The sequence below is a fragment of the Cladosporium halotolerans genome, assembly GCF_011745625.1.
Source record: "Cladosporium halotolerans strain TM138-S3 chromosome Unknown Sca5, whole genome shotgun sequence".
Taxonomy (NCBI): domain Eukaryota; kingdom Fungi; phylum Ascomycota; class Dothideomycetes; order Cladosporiales; family Cladosporiaceae; genus Cladosporium; species Cladosporium halotolerans.
The window spans coordinates 75,859-91,772 of NW_027191456.1; the positions used below are offsets into that span (position 1 = coordinate 75,859).

The following is a 15,914-nucleotide window of genomic DNA, read 5'->3' on the forward strand; positions in this document are numbered from 1 at the left end:
TTAAGGCATCTTCGACTCTTCTCTCATGCCATTCCCAGTAGACTTACCCATTACTCAATTCGCCTGCTCAGAGCCCTCGGCCCTCTTGCGCTTCAACTCCTCGAGGAAGGCCTTTGCCTTCTCGCCCGATATCTCGCCGGCCTCCGCAATCTCCTGCTTTTTCATACTCCCGTGAAATCTTTTCGGCGCGGCAGCCTGCTTTGGCTTGGCGGCACCCAACGAAGGGAAAGCCTCGATGTTTGTGACGTCCAAAGACGTAGCCTGTACAGGAGCCTGACCATGACGCGGCGTCGGTGCCTGCCGACTCTGCCTGTGCTGCTGCCCGGCCTGGCCGGTGGACCCCGGGTTCACGTCGGCGGGCGTGGCTTCAGCCGCCTCCTCGACAAGGTGATCGAACAGCTCTCCATCAGCGGGCGGATAGCCGTTCCCCACAGCCCGCAAGATCCTGTGAGCGCGCCTGAACTCGTCGCGGATGGCGACGATGCCGTTGTGCGTTACGGTACGGGCGACGTTGTGGGTCAGCTCGAAAGGGTCCTCGATGGCGAAGAGGTAGCGGTGCTGCACTTGCTTGCCGGCGCCCTGCTCCGTGACGGCCTTGACCCAGCCTTTTTCCTCTTTGGTAAGGATGCCGCCAAAGGAGCGGAGGGAGAGGACCTGGCCCATCCAGTGGAAGGAGGGCTGGCCACCTTGCGAGGAGTAGTACTGGAAGAAACCTGCGAGGAGTTTGCCGACGGTGTCGTCGTTTCTTGTCAGGGTACCGCGATGGGCGGCTTGTTTGATTTCATCCTCGCGGCGCCAAAAATCTACCTCCCAGCCTTCGACTTCGGCACGATCGGCGCTGTGAGGTGTGTAACGATCATGTGGCCGCCAGGGGTGTTGTAAGTTCGGCAGAACAGGCGGACGCGCGACGTTGACGAGGTAATGGAGAGCCATCAAGACATAGCCATAGCTTGGCAAGGTCCCTGAGTACGAGCTGTTGATTTTGCGTCGCTTGGCCCAAGATTTGATGAAGAGAATCATGGGGCGGACACGCGAGTCGCAAAGCGAGTAACAGCGCAGCATCTGCGTGTTGTGGATACCTAGAGGGTTGAAGAAATTGATGTCGGTCTGAATGCCGACACCGTCTTTTGGGAAATCAAGAGGTCCTGCCTTGCGTTCGCGGGTCCACGGCTCGCGTCTAGGCCGCTGAGCGTTCTCACCCGCCTTCAGATTGGCTTCTGTGAGCGTGGTAGTGTTGGCGTCAGCTTTCGCAATTTCTGCTTCATCTGTGTTCTTGGGCGCAGCAAGACTTGCTCCGTCCGAGACAAAACGTTCTCGTTCGTCGAAGACAGCTGCAATATCACCTGGTAAGCCGTCGTGTACCGGACGCGTGGCGACATCCTCGGCTACTTTCTCTGAAGCGACAGCGAGATCGTCCTCAGCATGCTCGTCTTCATCCTTCTTGAGATGAGGGTACTTTAAGTCCCTATCAAGACGGTCCCAGTTCTCACGCTCTGCGCGCAATTTCGACAACAGGGTCGAGCCAGGAGTTTGGCAGACCTTGATGATAGGGACGCGAGTCCTCGTCAGCAGATGCGCGCCGTATCCGAGCTGTAGCAGACGCTTCTCCAGTGACCGTGGCAAGTCATCTTCCAAAGGAGAGAAGCATGTCGCGTTGGGATCGGAGCCCTCTACAACCAACACAAGATCCATATCAGAGCCGGCAGAAGCGAAGCCCGATTCAAAACTGCCAAAGCCTTCGATTGAGACTTTGGGCAGGCGCTCAGGGTCCGTGGCACAGACTTCCTGGCAGACCTTTTCGAGCTCCTTGCGGAAGCTTTCCTTCTCATCGCGCTCAGCCTGACCCATCTCGACGATGGGAATCTCCCTCATTGCTATTGCGTCTAGGTACCTGCCCTGGTTAAAGTACTGCTCACTCTGCGTAACCCCGCGTGGTGGCGCACGATCGTAAGGCTGGTACAGCTGGCCGCGTTGATGTGGAGGCGGCCATCCGCCCTTATCGCCTCCTAATGTGGCAGGGTCGATGGGTTGAAGATGATTTGGATATTGACGCGGAGCTTGGTAGCCTCCATGAAATCCTCTACCACGCCCGCGATTTGAAAATGGAGTTTGGTGACCGCCACGCTGGAAGGAAGCATGTAGATGAGTGCCTCTGCCATCCGCAAGGTATCTATTTGGTGGTAGTGGCCTCGCTTGGTACTCATTTGATGCATAGCCGCGACCTAAGGGCTGTGACGATGGCCGTGAGTGCTGATTGCGAGGAGGCAAGGCGTTGTTCTGTACATTTGCGTGTGCATGCTGATTCTGTGCACGGGCGCCGACTGGAGGTATATTGCCAGTGGCTTGAGGTGGCCCAACGTGCTGTGGTGACGAGGGACTATTTAATATCATGTTCCTGACCTGATTCTCAAGCCCGTCGATTTGCTGATTGTCGTTTGCGTCCATGCTGGCGGTTTTTTGATTCGTGTCAGTGGCAGCAATGTGGTTTGATGTTGATCAAGAAGAGCTGTTGAGATTGTTGTTGCGTCTGCACCAACGCATCGAAGGACAGGCGATGCCCAAATTGGAATCTCGAAGCTGCTCGAGGTGTTTGATCAACGATGTCGATGACAGCAACGCCGTATATCCTCCGAACGATCAAATGCAAGGCGGACAGCGTGCACGTGACGTTCGCTGGCGCGCTGATTGTGTTTGCTGGCGCGTGGTGAAAGCCGCAAGGAAGCTGTGGGGTTAGCGGCATCGCGGCAAACACGGCCGGCGCCGCAGGCTAGAGCGAACGAGCGTCACGGCCGCCTACCTGCAGGCAAGGGCGCCTTCAATTGTCCCGCGACCGCGACAACCAGCGATCGCTCGACGACCTTCTCCAGTCGCCTAACTGCGACCGTATGCCAAGTGACCACCGACCTACCGCTCCACCCATTTGATATTGCACAAAAAACCAACAGCTGTTTGAGCGCAAAAGCAACTCCGCCGACGCTCCAAAGGCGTTTCTCGCAGCTCACAACACTTCCTGTCTTCGGCGCGTGAAACCTTTTCAATCGCCACCACCATCATGAGTAACTCCGGCGCGCCCACTCCTCCTTCGGGACCGAACTCAACAACCCCGAACGCAGGTGGGCCAGCACCAATTCGTAGAAGAAGGCCGGCGGCGAGCGCGTTCGTAGAGAAGAAGAAGCCTGTAGCAAGGAGACCAGTGTCTGCACAAAAGCCCGCGTCCACAGGTCCAGGCCCTCAAGGGCAGCCGCCAGCTGCAAATGCGAATGCGAATGCTGCTGCTGCTGCACCGGCAGCTTCCAATCCCAACCAGCCTAACTACACGGAATACGGTGTTTACATCAGCAAGAAGGACATCGAGGATGGGATGCGCTACCACGGCTTCAAGTTCAACGTCAGGACTGGCGTGGATGAGAAGCCGCCTACCATCGATCCTTACGACGCCAATCAATTCACTAGACCTGTTCGCCTGCACCGCCGGTACGCACGTGACAAGCAAGATACTGGAGAAGCTCTTGATGCGCCGCCTGGAATTGACGACAAGGAGAGGGAGCTGTATAATGCGCGTCGCGCGGAGCGTCAGGCCGAGAGAGAGGCAAACCAGGCTTTGATCGCGCCAACGGGGACGGTGTCGAAGAAGGCGCAGGGCAAGAAGAAGAACCAGAAAGCTGTGGAGGATGTTTACTACAACGAGGACAATCCGAAGCAGCAAAAGGCCGCCCAGCTACGATACGAGGAGACAAAGCCCTGGCATTTGGAGGATTTCGAGAACAAGAACACCTGGATTGGAACTTACCAGGAGCCCATGTCAAGTTCCAGCGTTCTTTTGACCGTGGATAAGGACCACGCCATTTTCACCATGACTCCGATTGAGCGGTGGTACAAGTTCACGCAAACGAACAGGCTTGCTGCCATGACTGCCGAGGAGGCGGAGAAGTACATGCAAGCGAAGGTGCAGCCCACTCGTTGGTTCAAGGGTACTCAGGTATTCAAAGACGAACAGAAGGTGGAGGAATCCAAAATGCAGCGGGAAAGGTTGGCGGCGATGAGACGGGCACAGGCGGCCGAGGACAACGGCTACGTTGCAGTCAAGGACGAAGGCGAATTTTACAACCCCGACAGAGACGACCTTGATTTTGAATTCAACGACGAGTTCCAGGATGACGACGAAGGCCAAATCTTCGGTATGGAAGCGGACGAGGCCAAAGACATTGAGAACCGCATTCGTGAAGAGATGCGTGGCGCAAACATCTCCGCGCCTGGTCTGAAGAACACCGAAATGGACTTCGACGAGGAAGAAGAGCGGCAGAAGAGGGAAGAAAGGGAGCAGAGGAAGCGTGAAAAGCGCATGAAGAAGCAGCTGATTAAGAAGGAGCGCAAATTCGAATACGAAGACTACTCGGACGAAAATCCGTACTCGGAGTCTAGCGAGGACGAAGACTCTGATGATGAACGCGACAGACTGGAGGAAGAGCGCAAGGCACAGGAAGAGCGTGACGCTGCTCAAGCTAACGGCGACAAGTCTGGCATGTCTACCAAGGGAGCCAACACACCATCTGGTCGTTCAGAGAAGGATTCTTCGCGGTCAAATGCCGCCCTGGCCAGCGGGTTGAAGAGGCCTGGCTCTCCCAATTTATCTGATGCTAGCGGCACCGAGTCGCGGAAGAAGGCGAAGGGTGTGAATGGAAGAGCGATGTCTCCGAACGCGGCCAACGGCGTTCGCTCTCTTTCTCGTAAGTGTTGGACCCGTCCATTGCATCTTTTTTTGACGATATATTTCTAACAACACACAGCCGACGCAGCCAGATCCCGCCCCTCCGGCTACGGGTCCGGCAGCGACACCGACAGCTCTCGCGCCCGTTCGTCCCAGAAATTGCGCCTCAAGTCCCAGCCCGGCTCGCCTCGCGACGGCACTCCCTCCGGCACCCCTTCGGGCTCACGCGCCGGTTCGCCCGCCCCTCCCTCGCTTCCGACTCTCGAGGAAGTCAAGGCCGCTATTCCGGAGGACGGCATTGCCATCGCGGAGCTGGTCAAGATGTTCAAGAAGCGCGTCGTCGGGCAGGAGAAGACAGCTTTCTTCATTTCGCTCGTGCGACAGGCGGGCAAGCAAGACCAGGGCACGAAGAAGATTCACCCCAAGAGGGACTAGGCGTCTCTTAGGGGCTTGTTGAAGCGTGAGCGGAAGTGAGAGCGCATGAGTATGAGCAGCTCTTTGGTCTGCTTTAGTGAATGCTGTTTTCGGCGACTCCCAAGTGTCGGCCTTGATTGAGCGATTTCGAGCTGCATCTTGGTTTGCTTGAAGCTACGGTTACATCTCTTTCTCTGCGGCGGTAGTTTGGTGAAGCTAGCACATTGGCGAATGATACACCTGAGATTGAGACTGCTTGATGCATAAGCTTAGATTAATTACGAAAAGAACACACGAATCACGAATGCGGTTCTGCAAATGCCCGTGATGATTGAGTACTACATCATGCCGGCACGCCGTACGTGCTGATGACCACGTTACAGCAGTGTTTCGGTGTGTTTTGCTTCATCTCGGCTTGTTTCGTCTTGCAGGACGCTCATGTCAAGAGAGTTGATGATTGGCCTTGGCGGAGCTGTCGCCCGCAGCGCAAGCGGCTTGCGCAGCGTTCATGGCTTGGACAGACAACGTACGTTGCGGCGTGAAGCTTGCTGCGCTCCCGTCCCTGCACGCGGTCAGGCTCCACTCTTGACCACCTCCACGCCCGGTCCCTCCAACCACAGACCGACAGCCTGCGCCGCATCACCACCACCCCCCGTCCATAACCTGACCCTCTGCCCACCACCACCCCGCCAACACTCCCCCGGAACAATCCCCGGACAACAATCAGCCCCAAGTCGCGAACGGCTGCATCTTCACGCCTCAGCCGCGCTTCCTCAACCTTTCTTTGTGCCTACAGACGCCGGCCCGGCTCGCCGAACCACCACCCCCAGCCCTCGATTACACCACACCACAAAGGCCAGCAATCGCTAGCCAACTGGGCAGCAAGCTTTCGAGACTGCGCCAGCGGATTCCCCTTTTTCGCGAGAATACAACCGCCGCTCGCCGCAAGTGGACGACCAGGACAGGAAGCGCGAGCCGACAACATCCTGTTAGGAGACGGTCGGGAATAATAAACAGACATGGCGGGAACACGAAACTATGATTTTCTTGTACGTGAGCCCTCTCTCGCGAACAGAACTGCCCGCGAATAGCGCAAGGCGACACCATAGTGGGGTCTTCAACCCTAGGCAACGAGCCAGTACACATGCTGACAAGCGCTCCTCTTTTCCTTGTAGATCAAGCTGCTTCTCATAGGCGACTCTGGCGTCGGCAAATCCTGCTGTCTCCTGCGTTTCAGCGAAGACTCCTTCACGCCCTCCTTCATCACGACCATCGGCATCGACTTCAAGATCCGCACGATCGAGCTCGACGGCAAGCGCGTCAAGCTGCAGATATGGGACACCGCGGGACAAGAGCGCTTCCGCACCATCACCACCGCCTACTACAGAGGTGCCATGGGTATTCTGCTGGTGTATGACGTGACGGATGAGAAGAGTTTCAACAGTACGTCCCTCCCAGGAGAAACATCTCCCCTCTCGGCCCCACTTCATCCAATACTGCAACCAGTGTGTACTGACCCACGCTCTCTCCCAAACAGACATCCGCACCTGGTTCTCCAACGTCGAGCAGCACGCGACGGAAGGCGTCAACAAGATCCTGATCGGCAACAAGTGCGACTGGGAGGAGAAGCGGGCGGTGTCGACGGAACAGGGCCAGGCGCTCGCCAACGAGCTCGGCATCCCCTTCATGGAAGTCAGCGCCAAGTCCAACATCAACGTCGAGAAGGCCTTCTTCAGCCTCGCGGGCGACATCAAGAAGCGCATCGTCGACACCCAGCAGCCCCAGCAGCAGCAGCAGAGCTCTGTCAACGTCAACGGCGGCCAGCCGGCTGGTGGGCTGGGCAAGAACTGCTGTTAGAAAGAGAGTGGGATATATGAACAAGAAACTTGGCTGTTTCCGTGCGAGGTTTACGCGATGGAATACGAAGTCTTGCAGCGGAGTCTAAAGGGGGCGGCAGACGAGGCGGATGTCTCAGCTTCACTTCGTCTCGTCTCGACGAGATCAGCACGATTTTGTCCCTGTTCGCGCTCTCCCCAGCCATCCAGCTCACTCCCACAGCCCACTCGCATACATAACCCTCCTCACTCCCCCATCCACCAGTCTCCAAGACAGGCGGGGTCGTCTAGATATCTCTTTCCCTTCCTTCCTGATCTTCTTCTCGCCAGGCGTCATACACCCGGATCGGCGTTCATTTGCTTGTTGGCCTGGTCCTTCAAAACTTCACCTGCTCAAAAACAGGGAAGCGCAGAAAGGGGCGGGACGGGATTTGGAGGTGGGGTTGGGATGGGTTGGCTTGTGTTTCTCTTTTCTTGTTCCTTCGAGCTTGCCTGTTTGAGGGTATCGGTGCTCTTCTTGTTTTCTTCTTTTTCGGGACCGTATCTAGATTGTACTTTGTCTAGGCTAGTGGGAATGGAGAGTGCATTGTACAGACCTTTTGCGCCCGTCTGTGATCGCTAACAACTACTTGCCCTGAAATTTTCTAGTCTCCCGCAGAAAATGATTGCATGTGGTACTACCGTCTTTCGTCGACTATTGAGACTAGATTTTCCGCGGAGAGTTTAATAGATGGACCGTACGAGAACAGGTCGTTGTCATTTGATGCTACAGCACGCTATTATCATACTGTCTACCAACACGTCACCAGAGTTGCATCATTCGTCCTCAACAACCGTCCCAAAGTTCCAGACTTGCTCGGGCTCGCTCAGCTTAACACCCAGTTCTGCCGCCAAGCGCTCCATGTCAATGGTAGTCGTCTTGTTGAACCAGAGGCCAGTGGAGTCGAAGATTCCACAGTCCGGCTTGCACTCAGGCGTGATCCTCTTCTCATCGGTGCCGACGTGTTTGCATCGGCGATGGTGAAAGTAGTAGTTGATCTTCCAGCTCAGCTTACGGTTCGCGGCTCCGGTGCGGAAGCTCGTCGCGATCTTCCGGATCTGCGTGGTCATGCTTCGGCTATTTCCCATCTTATCAAGGTCGGCGGAAAAGGCGACGTCGGTCAGCTGGAGACTGCGTATGTTGTCGAGCTTTTGTAGGAAACGGACCATGTCGAAGTTGAAGCATAGCGGCCGCTCGACGTATTTGGAGGGCTGGGTGCGCAGCTCAAGATGCTCGAGTCGTGGGAAGTTGCGATGCTCGAGCATGTAGTCGAGGGTGTCATCGCAAAAAGAGGAGAACCGTTTCATCGTTGTGGCAAAGACCAGGACCAGGCTCTGCAGGGTGTCGGCGGCGGCTTTCAAGGCGCCTTGAGAGAAGATGAGCCAGTCTTCCGAGCTTTGGACCTGGTGAAGAGACTTTCGACAGTGATATTCGAAGCTGGTGAGGTACTGCATCTTCGCAATGGAACTCGGATCTTTGAATTGCTGGGGGGCATCCTCGAATACAAGTGCAAGTCCTTCGAGCTTGAACCTGTGAAAGTTGATATGCGGGTGCTGGAACATCGACATGATTGCGTCCACGTGTGAGAAATATTCCTTGCTCAAATGACCCATGCTTAGGTGTATTGGGGCATGGCGAGCCGACTCGTAGTACGAGCGACTGTCTTGCGACATCATGTTGAATCCTGGCTTGAGACAGTCCCCGACGAAAGAGAATGCATCGACTTTCTTGAGGCGTGCGAGCGCTGTTAAAATTGCGCTATAAGTTTCCTCGAAGCTTGCAGCATCATGCTGAAGTATATCCGTCTTTTTTCTTAGAAAACGGCTCGGCCATTGGTAGGCGGCATATCTAGTCCTCCCGTATCGCGGAGGCCAAAAACTTACGGCGACGAAGCAGATCTCCTCGATATCGGAACCAAGGTCGGAATGGCAAATATCAATAGTTTTTTGCAAGGAGCTGTATGAAGGATGGACGTAGAGCACCTTCAGCCTCGATCGGATCGTAGTGGTGCATGCTGGCACGAAGAACTTGCTCGCTTCGCGGCATCGTAGGACATCGGTGACAGTTGCATATTCGAGAATTTTGAGCAGCAGCTCATCAGGAAGATCTTTGACTGACTTGGTAGGCTGTTTGAGAGGCTTGCGCCATTTGCGGTTGTTCTGGAAGACCATGTTGGTAGTCGATGTCCGATATGAGTGTGTAGTGGTGGAAGTGGAGTCGGGGTGGAGTTTATATAGGGTGATTTGTCGAGCTGTCGAAAACTGTCACGGGCTGGTTCAGTACAAAGCTCCTGGGCGATCCATGTGAGTCAGCTTTGGCGTTCATGTGGCAGGAGCTTTCGAATGGGTACTGCATACACTGCAAACGATCACCTCAGGTGAATTCGGTCTGGTTAGCAAAGTGAATGACCATGTGATTACTGAGTTACCGTCGTCTCATCCTGCGCAAAGAGACTCAACGCAATCACTTTATGCACGGCACAGACCTAGGTTAGCCATTGAGGTTCAGCAATTGTCAGAATTATGCTCGTGGCTCGAGCGAATTGAAGGATCACGGACCGGTTTCCATTACGCATTCTCACATTATCCCATGCTCATTGTTCAAAACGCCTTGCATCATTACACCCCGACATGTGCTTTTAATCGCTCCGAGTCCTACAACACTTCACTCATCCTTCTCCGCCTCCTCATGCCCAACAGGCACCAACTTGCCCACCACCAAATACTTCTCGCTAAACCGCTCCTCCCAACCGCGCATAGCCTCCATCTCCTCCGCGCCCAGATCCTCCAACCGATCCAGAGGGCCATCCAAATCCTCCGTCAGCATATCCTCGTCGAAGCTCCCACACGCCAGGCCGCGGCTCGCGTCGCGGCCGGCGAAGTTCGCGTAGGGCCCGCCGGGCCCGTAGAAGTTGCGGCCGGGCGTGACGTCGAAGACGCGCCCGCGCACGGCCAGGTAGACGGGCATGTTGTTCGTGCCATTGTAGGGTTTGAGCTGGGGCGGCGTGAAGGTTTTGAAGACTGTTGGGGCGGGAGGCGTGGGCAGGGCGGTTGCGGATTTCGAGGGGCGCAGGCGCATGTAGACTAGGATGGAGAAGAGACTGAAGAGGAGGATATTGAGAGGGGTCGCGATGGTGGCGCTGCGGAGGGGTTGTGTTAGTTTACTTGTGGTGATTCTGTCTGGTGGGGTGAGATAGAGAAAGCGTACACTTGCGTCGCTGGTGGTGCTTCGGAAGAGCTCATTTTGCGCTCTGTACAGAAGAGTATAGAGCTGATTGTAGTATCAACAAGCTCCTCTCTCAAGAATCGTAGAGTTGCGGCCTTCTTGCGCCTATTGCGAAACCTGATATCCAACAGCTACCCTTTGAGGTCATCAGCTCGTTACGGGCGCTCCGCAACGCCCGCCGGCCGGCGGGGCGACTCCAACGGCTCGGCCCTCTCAGGGACGCCGCACCATCGCAGCCCCGACCGTCCAAACTTACAATATCCTTGTCTACACTGCCACCATCTATGCCTTGCAGCTCTAAGCGAGTAGTCTGTGTGTTGCGTGTTCCCGGGTCCCCGTGGGCGTACACTGTCGCGTATCAGGCTCGTGCAAACATTGTTACGCCGCATCGGAGTAGAGGTGCGGCAGTCCATCCCAACTCAAAAGAAAGGGGCATCTGTCAATGCCACGGCTTGATCGCTTCGATGAGGCGTGTCAAAGTTCCTTGGTCTTTGCTATACGAGCTCAACACAATGACGCCGAGGCACACACAAAAGGAAAGGTGAAAGCCTCCCCTTGAATGACATAGCCGTCTCACGTTGAAGATCGAGAGTGACGAGAGCGATCTCTCACGGACGTCGTCAATCTTCGATGGACCTCAATCTATCTTCGATGAAGTCGTTACCAGCCATCGGGTATACCCTCCATGAAAGTTGTGCGAGCCGCGGATGAAGATCCACGAGGGTGGGACGTGAATATCAGTGGCTTCGGGCGGCGCTGAAGCGAAGAAAGCATGCAGCAGATAGGAGGACACGGACGTCAGCCTTGGGCGAGCAAAGTCTGTGCCATTGGAACGCGCATGGCTGCGAACCATCGAATGCCGAAGTGCATCTACGCTCGCGAGTGAGATCGAACATTTTTTGAGGTATAGCGTGGACGTGATAAGGCGTTGGAGCGGTATATGTCTCTGGCGCCCGCCTCCTGATCCAGATGCAAGCCAGCAACGCCCGCTAACAAACGGCCAACCCGTGGGGTGTGCTTCTCACCACTGCCACGACTGCGCTGCTCGTCTCGCCAGCCGGTTGCCGAAGCCCACCGATGCCCTGAAGAGCAGGTCGGGGGCCAATCGCAGGCATTCCAGCAGGGCCGCTCGTGTGAGACCTGTAATTTCATCTCGACAAAGGGCCGTGGGTGGACTCGCTAGGATGATGCCATTTATTGCACCCATGCCGCTTGGCCGTTGCCGCTCCTGGCAGGCGAGCCACCGTGGTTGGTAGAGTAAAAGGTGCACTACTGCACCTCCTCGACCGTGAGTCTGCCGTGTCTGCCTCGCCATACCATCTGCCCTCTCGACGCTCTCACAGGCCCGTACGACAACAAGGTCCCGCTGCCGGCGCGCTGCAAGCCAGGCTAACCCTGCCGTGCTTCAGAGGCGCGTCCGACTTGAAACACGACGTCAGCCGCCGCGCGCCTCGATAAATGCCCAACATGTCCACGCGGACTGTCTCCATCAACAACAGCGCTCCTCGAGCTGGCCTCGTGAAAATGCCCACCTACACTATCCAGGAGGACGCCCCGTGGATGACCGATCGCCCGCCTTCCGCCGTGTCCTCGTCTGTTTACAGCGACACCCCCACGATGCAGGACGGCGAAGGTTCGCCTCGCTCCCTGAAAGCGGCTCCCTACACCATCCATGAGACACACATTCCCGATCACGGCCCGCAAACAACGCGACAAACACGCCTTCCCATCTTCAACCAGGTCAGAACGATGCTCAGCAAATCAAACGCTTCCTCCAAAGAAGATGTGCGACCCAGTGAGCCAGCACATGCAGGGAAGAAGGCGGCTCTGAAACCTTCAAAATGGGACGGTGTCTTCGACACGCGCCGCTACTCTCCCGGACTCAAATCTCTCAAATCTAAGAAGAACGACTCTAGCATTTCAATCTCCCGCGACTCTGACGCAAGCTCTATTGCATCAGGACGCAGCACGTCAGCGCATGATTCCTCCGCCCGCAGCTCAACACCAACCCAGATCTCAGTGAACGCCGTCTCACAACTTCCCCGCGGCGTGTCAGCAAAATCACAAGTGAAACGCAAGCCTGTGATGTCGCTGTCACCCTCAGCGACCGAGAACTTCGCTCCACAAGACATGTTGACCGTCCCCGACGCCAACCCGCACAGCAGATTCAGCTGGTCCACCGCCGCTCCCTCTGAAGCACCCAAGAGACTTTCCACAGACACCGCGGCGACCGGCGCAGGTCGGCCGCCACTTGTTTCTCACTTTAGCTGGACCACCATTGGCACAAGCGCCGTGCCAACCCCGAACGAGGAACTCGACGATCCCACCTCGCCACCACCCATGCCCTCGCCCAAACCCGAGCACGCCAAATTCAGCGACACGCCAACAGAATCCATCCTCTCCCGCAAACGCCCCGTCCGCCGCGCCGACGCCGAAGACTACGTCCCCTCCACCCCCCGCCAGCGCGCCGACACCACCGGATCCAGCGACGACTCGACCCCTCGAGCAACCCCGCGCGCACGCGTCCTCTCCTTCGGCGAGCAGACGCCCACGAAAGCCCCCTCAGCCTCCAACACCGCAACTCCAACGTCCACCGCCACCAGCAACGCGAAGAAAGCCCTCCCCCTCCCACCCTTCATGACCTCGACGCAAGCCTCGCACCTCGAGCTCCTCGTCACGCAGGAGAAGAACCTCACCATGCAGCGGCAGAACATCGAGCGCGCGATCAGCGACCTGGAGAGAGTGGAGCGCGCGAGCCCGCTCGAGGTGCCGTTCGCGGCGGTGCGGGATGCGAAGCGCAGGCTCGACGAGCGCAGGGAGACGCTGCGCGAGGTGAAGATGGAGGAGATGGATATTGGGATTCGTATTGCGAGGGCGAGGCGCAAGGAGGATTTTGGGGAGGGCGAGGGCACGCTTTGGGTGAGGAGGGTTACTGGGTAGGATCCTAGGTGAGGGGGTGATGTTTTGATGTTTTTGTTTAGGAATTGGGAATTTGGGAAAAACGAGCGAGCGAGGCGTTTTTGCGTCTTTGGGGATTTTGCTTTTGAGAACTGGAAAGTTTGCCTGATTTGACGACTCTGATGGGCAGAAGTAATGGATGCCTCTGTAAGAATACTGGTTTGGAAAACGGATTGTGTAAGATACGTAATGCGCGAATACCCTGATAGCAACAGTGATAATTGATTTCTTGTTTGACAGATGATACAGTTTTGAGATTACTTCATTGTTCTTTGCGGTACCCGGTAGAGGGAATGGAATGTCTGAACAGGGTTGCGCCTGGGTCAGTCCAGGCCTTTAGTGCTACCAGTGCTTTGCACTTTGATTTTTATTATATAATGTGCATAAAGCAGCATCACATCATCAAATCACAGCATCAGCTGTTCGGGGATATGGTCTAGCGGTATGACATCTTCTTAGCACCATACAAGCACCCCTTGTATCTGTTAAGTGGAGAAGGTTCCCGGTTCGACTCCGGGTTTCTCCATCTTCTTTTGCTCTGCTCCCCATTCGTGGGGAGCTCAATATTTTTTCGGTAGCATGTCCATGGTGCCAGGAGCCGATGTATCTCGCTTGGCTGCCGTCCGGGGACTTTGTGGTCGCGGGTGAGCTGGCGTTTTGCTTCGAAAGCTGCGCGCTCCTGAAGCGTCAAAGTGGTATATCATCAGTCAATCTCTTTCCAGACGGCAAGTGGCTGCTCGCAGAGGATATCCAGGGACACGATGGGTGAGAGAGGTATCGCAAAAGATGAACAGCCGCACAAGCTATCATGGGAGGCGCGTAACAGCTCACTTGATTGGCTCAATCAACATGCAGACACACCTAAGTCGGTTGTCTGTGCGTGCATCTGGCACCATGTCGTGACATGGGTAGGAGAATACTCATTTTCTTTTTAAGCATCATGGAATTGCAAAGTATGCATCCACTTCCAGGTATCGTGGTCTTGGACCCGGTATACCAAAAGCTCTGAGCATGAGTGCTTCCGTTGGCGATGAGAACATCTCAATCCCAGGATCCAGCTGGCGCATGCTATGGACTGGTCAGTTCAACGAGTTTCAGCTGGACATTGTTGGTTTCCTGGCCATTTTAGGCGAAGGCTCCATCCTATCCACTGCGCAGATATCGGCTTTGTCCTGTCTGTTCTACTTACCACGACTTATACCGGCCCCACAAGCGTTGCTTCAGACGAAACGCCCTTCAGCCTTGCCGTCAGAGCCGGCAACAGTGACCGCTGTGTACTCTGGGAACATCAAGGAGCATATCCCTCACATAGCTCATGTCTTGCTGTAAGTAGACACTTGTCAGGCAAGACGTGACTAGGACTGATTCAACATCAGCGCGAGAGAGATGCCACCGTTTACGGTACGCTGCATAGTCGTAAAGGCAAACAAGGCTCTGCAAGCAAAGCCTGTTACGAAGGTGGACACTCTTCTTCGAGGGCAGCCTGCGATAGCTAGAACCCCTTCGAACAAGCACGATCCTCCCTTGGTCAAGCTCAGAGCCTACGGACCGCTGGCTTGGGTGACCTTGCTTGGCTTCTTCATGTCACTCGCATTGCTCATCGTCTCCCTTGTGTTGGGCGACGGCATGTCTTTGTTAGCTACATTATTGCTGTCTGCTCTCTCTACGATGGTGGGTATAAGCAACAAATGGGAGCTAAAGCTGCCTCGATACTCGAATAGCAGCGCAAACCTTCCGGCTGGCGACGTAGTCATCCGCTTCCCCAACAAAAGCTTCCTTATCGTGATATGCGAAGAGGAAGTCGCACGAGAACTCTTCTGGGCTGTCGAAGAGATCCAATATAGGGTCCGCGATGCCACCGCCTACCGCTTGATCTCACTGGTTGGTACCATGATGCTCATGCTTGGAGTCATCGTCCTGGCAAACGCCAAACTACCGCTTAAGTTTTGTTGGACGGGCGCGTACCTCGTCCTCAATGCCGCACACTGGAGCGCTGCAGCGCTGCCGCAGAGATTGCACTGGGATTTGTCCTGCTTCGATATTGAAGAGCATGGTATCGCCGGCGGTCCAGCCAACCGAACGTACATGGATGCATTAGGCAAGGCGATTACGGTCACCAAGAGTGTTGAATGGCTCCGGCATGGACAAGCTGTGCCCTTCACGCAGAAATGGAACGAGTGGCTGCTGGAGGCGGAGAAAGCTGCGAACACTGTTGGGCACAGAACTGATGTTGTCGCCGATCGGCTTTGGAGAACTGCTAGGTCTGACAATATGGGTACCGTTTGGGATGTGCCTGGAAAAGACGTTTGGACAGCTCGAAGCTCCTGGGATAAGATCAATTGTAAGCCGCCCGAGAGTTCAAGCACTGCTGATAAGTATACCGGCGAGCCGGCCGTCGGTCCCCTACGTAAGAGCAGTAAGTACGATGTATGAATTTGCATCTAAGGGTTTGTTGAGATGGGATTATTGGGGGGGATTGGGGGGATGAGCATCAGGCGTCCTTATATTTGCTAATGATTTGTGCCTGAAGGTCCCTAGGTAGGTAGAGTCCTAGGCGTCTATCGGACCTCTATTCTGGAACACACTATGGTCATATATGAGCGGAGGATGTGCGACATGAGGCCTGCTTGACACCGCACCTCTTCCGCCAAACAAAGTGTAGATAGTACCGGTAACATGTGCCGTGCGTACCTTGCACTTTGAATGTGGACTTATTACCGATTGACAAGCCCGA

At 55.6% G+C, this 15,914-nt stretch overlaps 7 protein-coding genes across 7 annotated transcripts; 4 read left to right on the forward strand and 3 right to left on the reverse strand.

The window, feature by feature from the left end:
• Positions 1-54: 54 nt before the first annotated feature.
• On the reverse strand, positions 55-1,872 carry WHR41_01919 (uncharacterized protein; the record flags this gene model as incomplete). Its single annotated transcript, XM_069370525.1, has 1 exon — positions 55-1,872. One exon carries the CDS (start codon positions 1,870-1,872, stop codon positions 55-57), a length of 1,818 nt encoding a protein of 605 aa, XP_069232180.1.
• A 960-nt stretch (positions 1,873-2,832) lies between these two features.
• On the forward strand, positions 2,833-5,441 carry WHR41_01920 (uncharacterized protein). Its single transcript, XM_069370526.1, has 2 exons — positions 2,833-4,727; positions 4,788-5,441. Exons 1-2 carry the CDS (start codon positions 3,053-3,055, stop codon positions 5,141-5,143), a joined length of 2,031 nt encoding a protein of 676 aa, XP_069232431.1. The 5' UTR covers positions 2,833-3,052; the 3' UTR covers positions 5,144-5,441.
• Positions 5,442-5,712: 271 nt separating this feature from the next.
• Positions 5,713-7,365, forward strand: ypt2 (GTP-binding protein ypt2). The gene is made up of 3 exons (XM_069370527.1): positions 5,713-6,171; positions 6,298-6,565; positions 6,660-7,365. The coding sequence occupies exons 1-3, from the start codon at positions 6,142-6,144 to the stop codon at positions 6,977-6,979; spliced, it is 618 nt and encodes a 205-aa protein (XP_069232432.1). The 5' UTR covers positions 5,713-6,141; the 3' UTR covers positions 6,980-7,365.
• Positions 7,366-7,773: 408 nt separating this feature from the next.
• On the reverse strand, positions 7,774-9,168 carry WHR41_01922 (uncharacterized protein; the record flags this gene model as incomplete). Its single annotated transcript, XM_069370528.1, has 1 exon — positions 7,774-9,168. The coding sequence occupies one exon, from the start codon at positions 9,166-9,168 to the stop codon at positions 7,774-7,776; it is 1,395 nt and encodes a 464-aa protein (XP_069232429.1).
• Positions 9,169-9,539: 371 nt separating this feature from the next.
• On the reverse strand, positions 9,540-10,347 carry WHR41_01923 (uncharacterized protein). Its single transcript, XM_069370529.1, has 2 exons — positions 10,205-10,347; positions 9,540-10,136 (listed from the first exon to the last, which is right to left on the reverse strand). The coding sequence occupies exons 1-2, from the start codon at positions 10,237-10,239 to the stop codon at positions 9,662-9,664; spliced, it is 510 nt and encodes a 169-aa protein (XP_069232430.1). The 5' UTR covers positions 10,240-10,347; the 3' UTR covers positions 9,540-9,661.
• A 1,333-nt stretch (positions 10,348-11,680) lies between these two features.
• On the forward strand, positions 11,681-13,162 carry WHR41_01924 (uncharacterized protein; the record flags this gene model as incomplete). Its single annotated transcript, XM_069370530.1, has 1 exon — positions 11,681-13,162. The coding sequence occupies one exon, from the start codon at positions 11,681-11,683 to the stop codon at positions 13,160-13,162; it is 1,482 nt and encodes a 493-aa protein (XP_069232435.1).
• A 1,029-nt stretch (positions 13,163-14,191) lies between these two features.
• On the forward strand, positions 14,192-15,613 carry WHR41_01925 (uncharacterized protein; the record flags this gene model as incomplete). The annotated part of the gene is made up of 2 exons (XM_069370531.1): positions 14,192-14,505; positions 14,557-15,613. The coding sequence occupies 2 exons, from the start codon at positions 14,192-14,194 to the stop codon at positions 15,611-15,613; spliced, it is 1,371 nt and encodes a 456-aa protein (XP_069232436.1).
• Positions 15,614-15,914: the final 301 nt, after the last annotated feature.

Coding starts and splice junctions, on each gene's coding strand:
- WHR41_01920 (XM_069370526.1), top strand. CDS start 3,053: ATGAGTAACTCCGGCGCGCCCACTCCTCCTTCGGGACCGAACTCAACA. Junction 4,728..4,787: donor CGGCGTTCGCTCTCTTTCTC/GTAAGTGTTGGA, acceptor AACAACACACAG/CCGACGCAGCCAGATCCCGC.
- ypt2 (XM_069370527.1), top strand. CDS start 6,142: ATGGCGGGAACACGAAACTATGATTTTCTT. Junction 6,172..6,297: donor CACGAAACTATGATTTTCTT/GTACGTGAGCCC, acceptor TTTTCCTTGTAG/ATCAAGCTGCTTCTCATAGG. Junction 6,566..6,659: donor GGATGAGAAGAGTTTCAACA/GTACGTCCCTCC, acceptor TCTCCCAAACAG/ACATCCGCACCTGGTTCTCC.
- WHR41_01923 (XM_069370529.1), bottom strand. CDS start 10,239: ATGAGCTCTTCCGAAGCACCACCAGCGACGCAAGT. Junction 10,137..10,204: donor GCACCACCAGCGACGCAAGT/GTACGCTTTCTC, acceptor ACCCCTCCGCAG/CGCCACCATCGCGACCCCTC.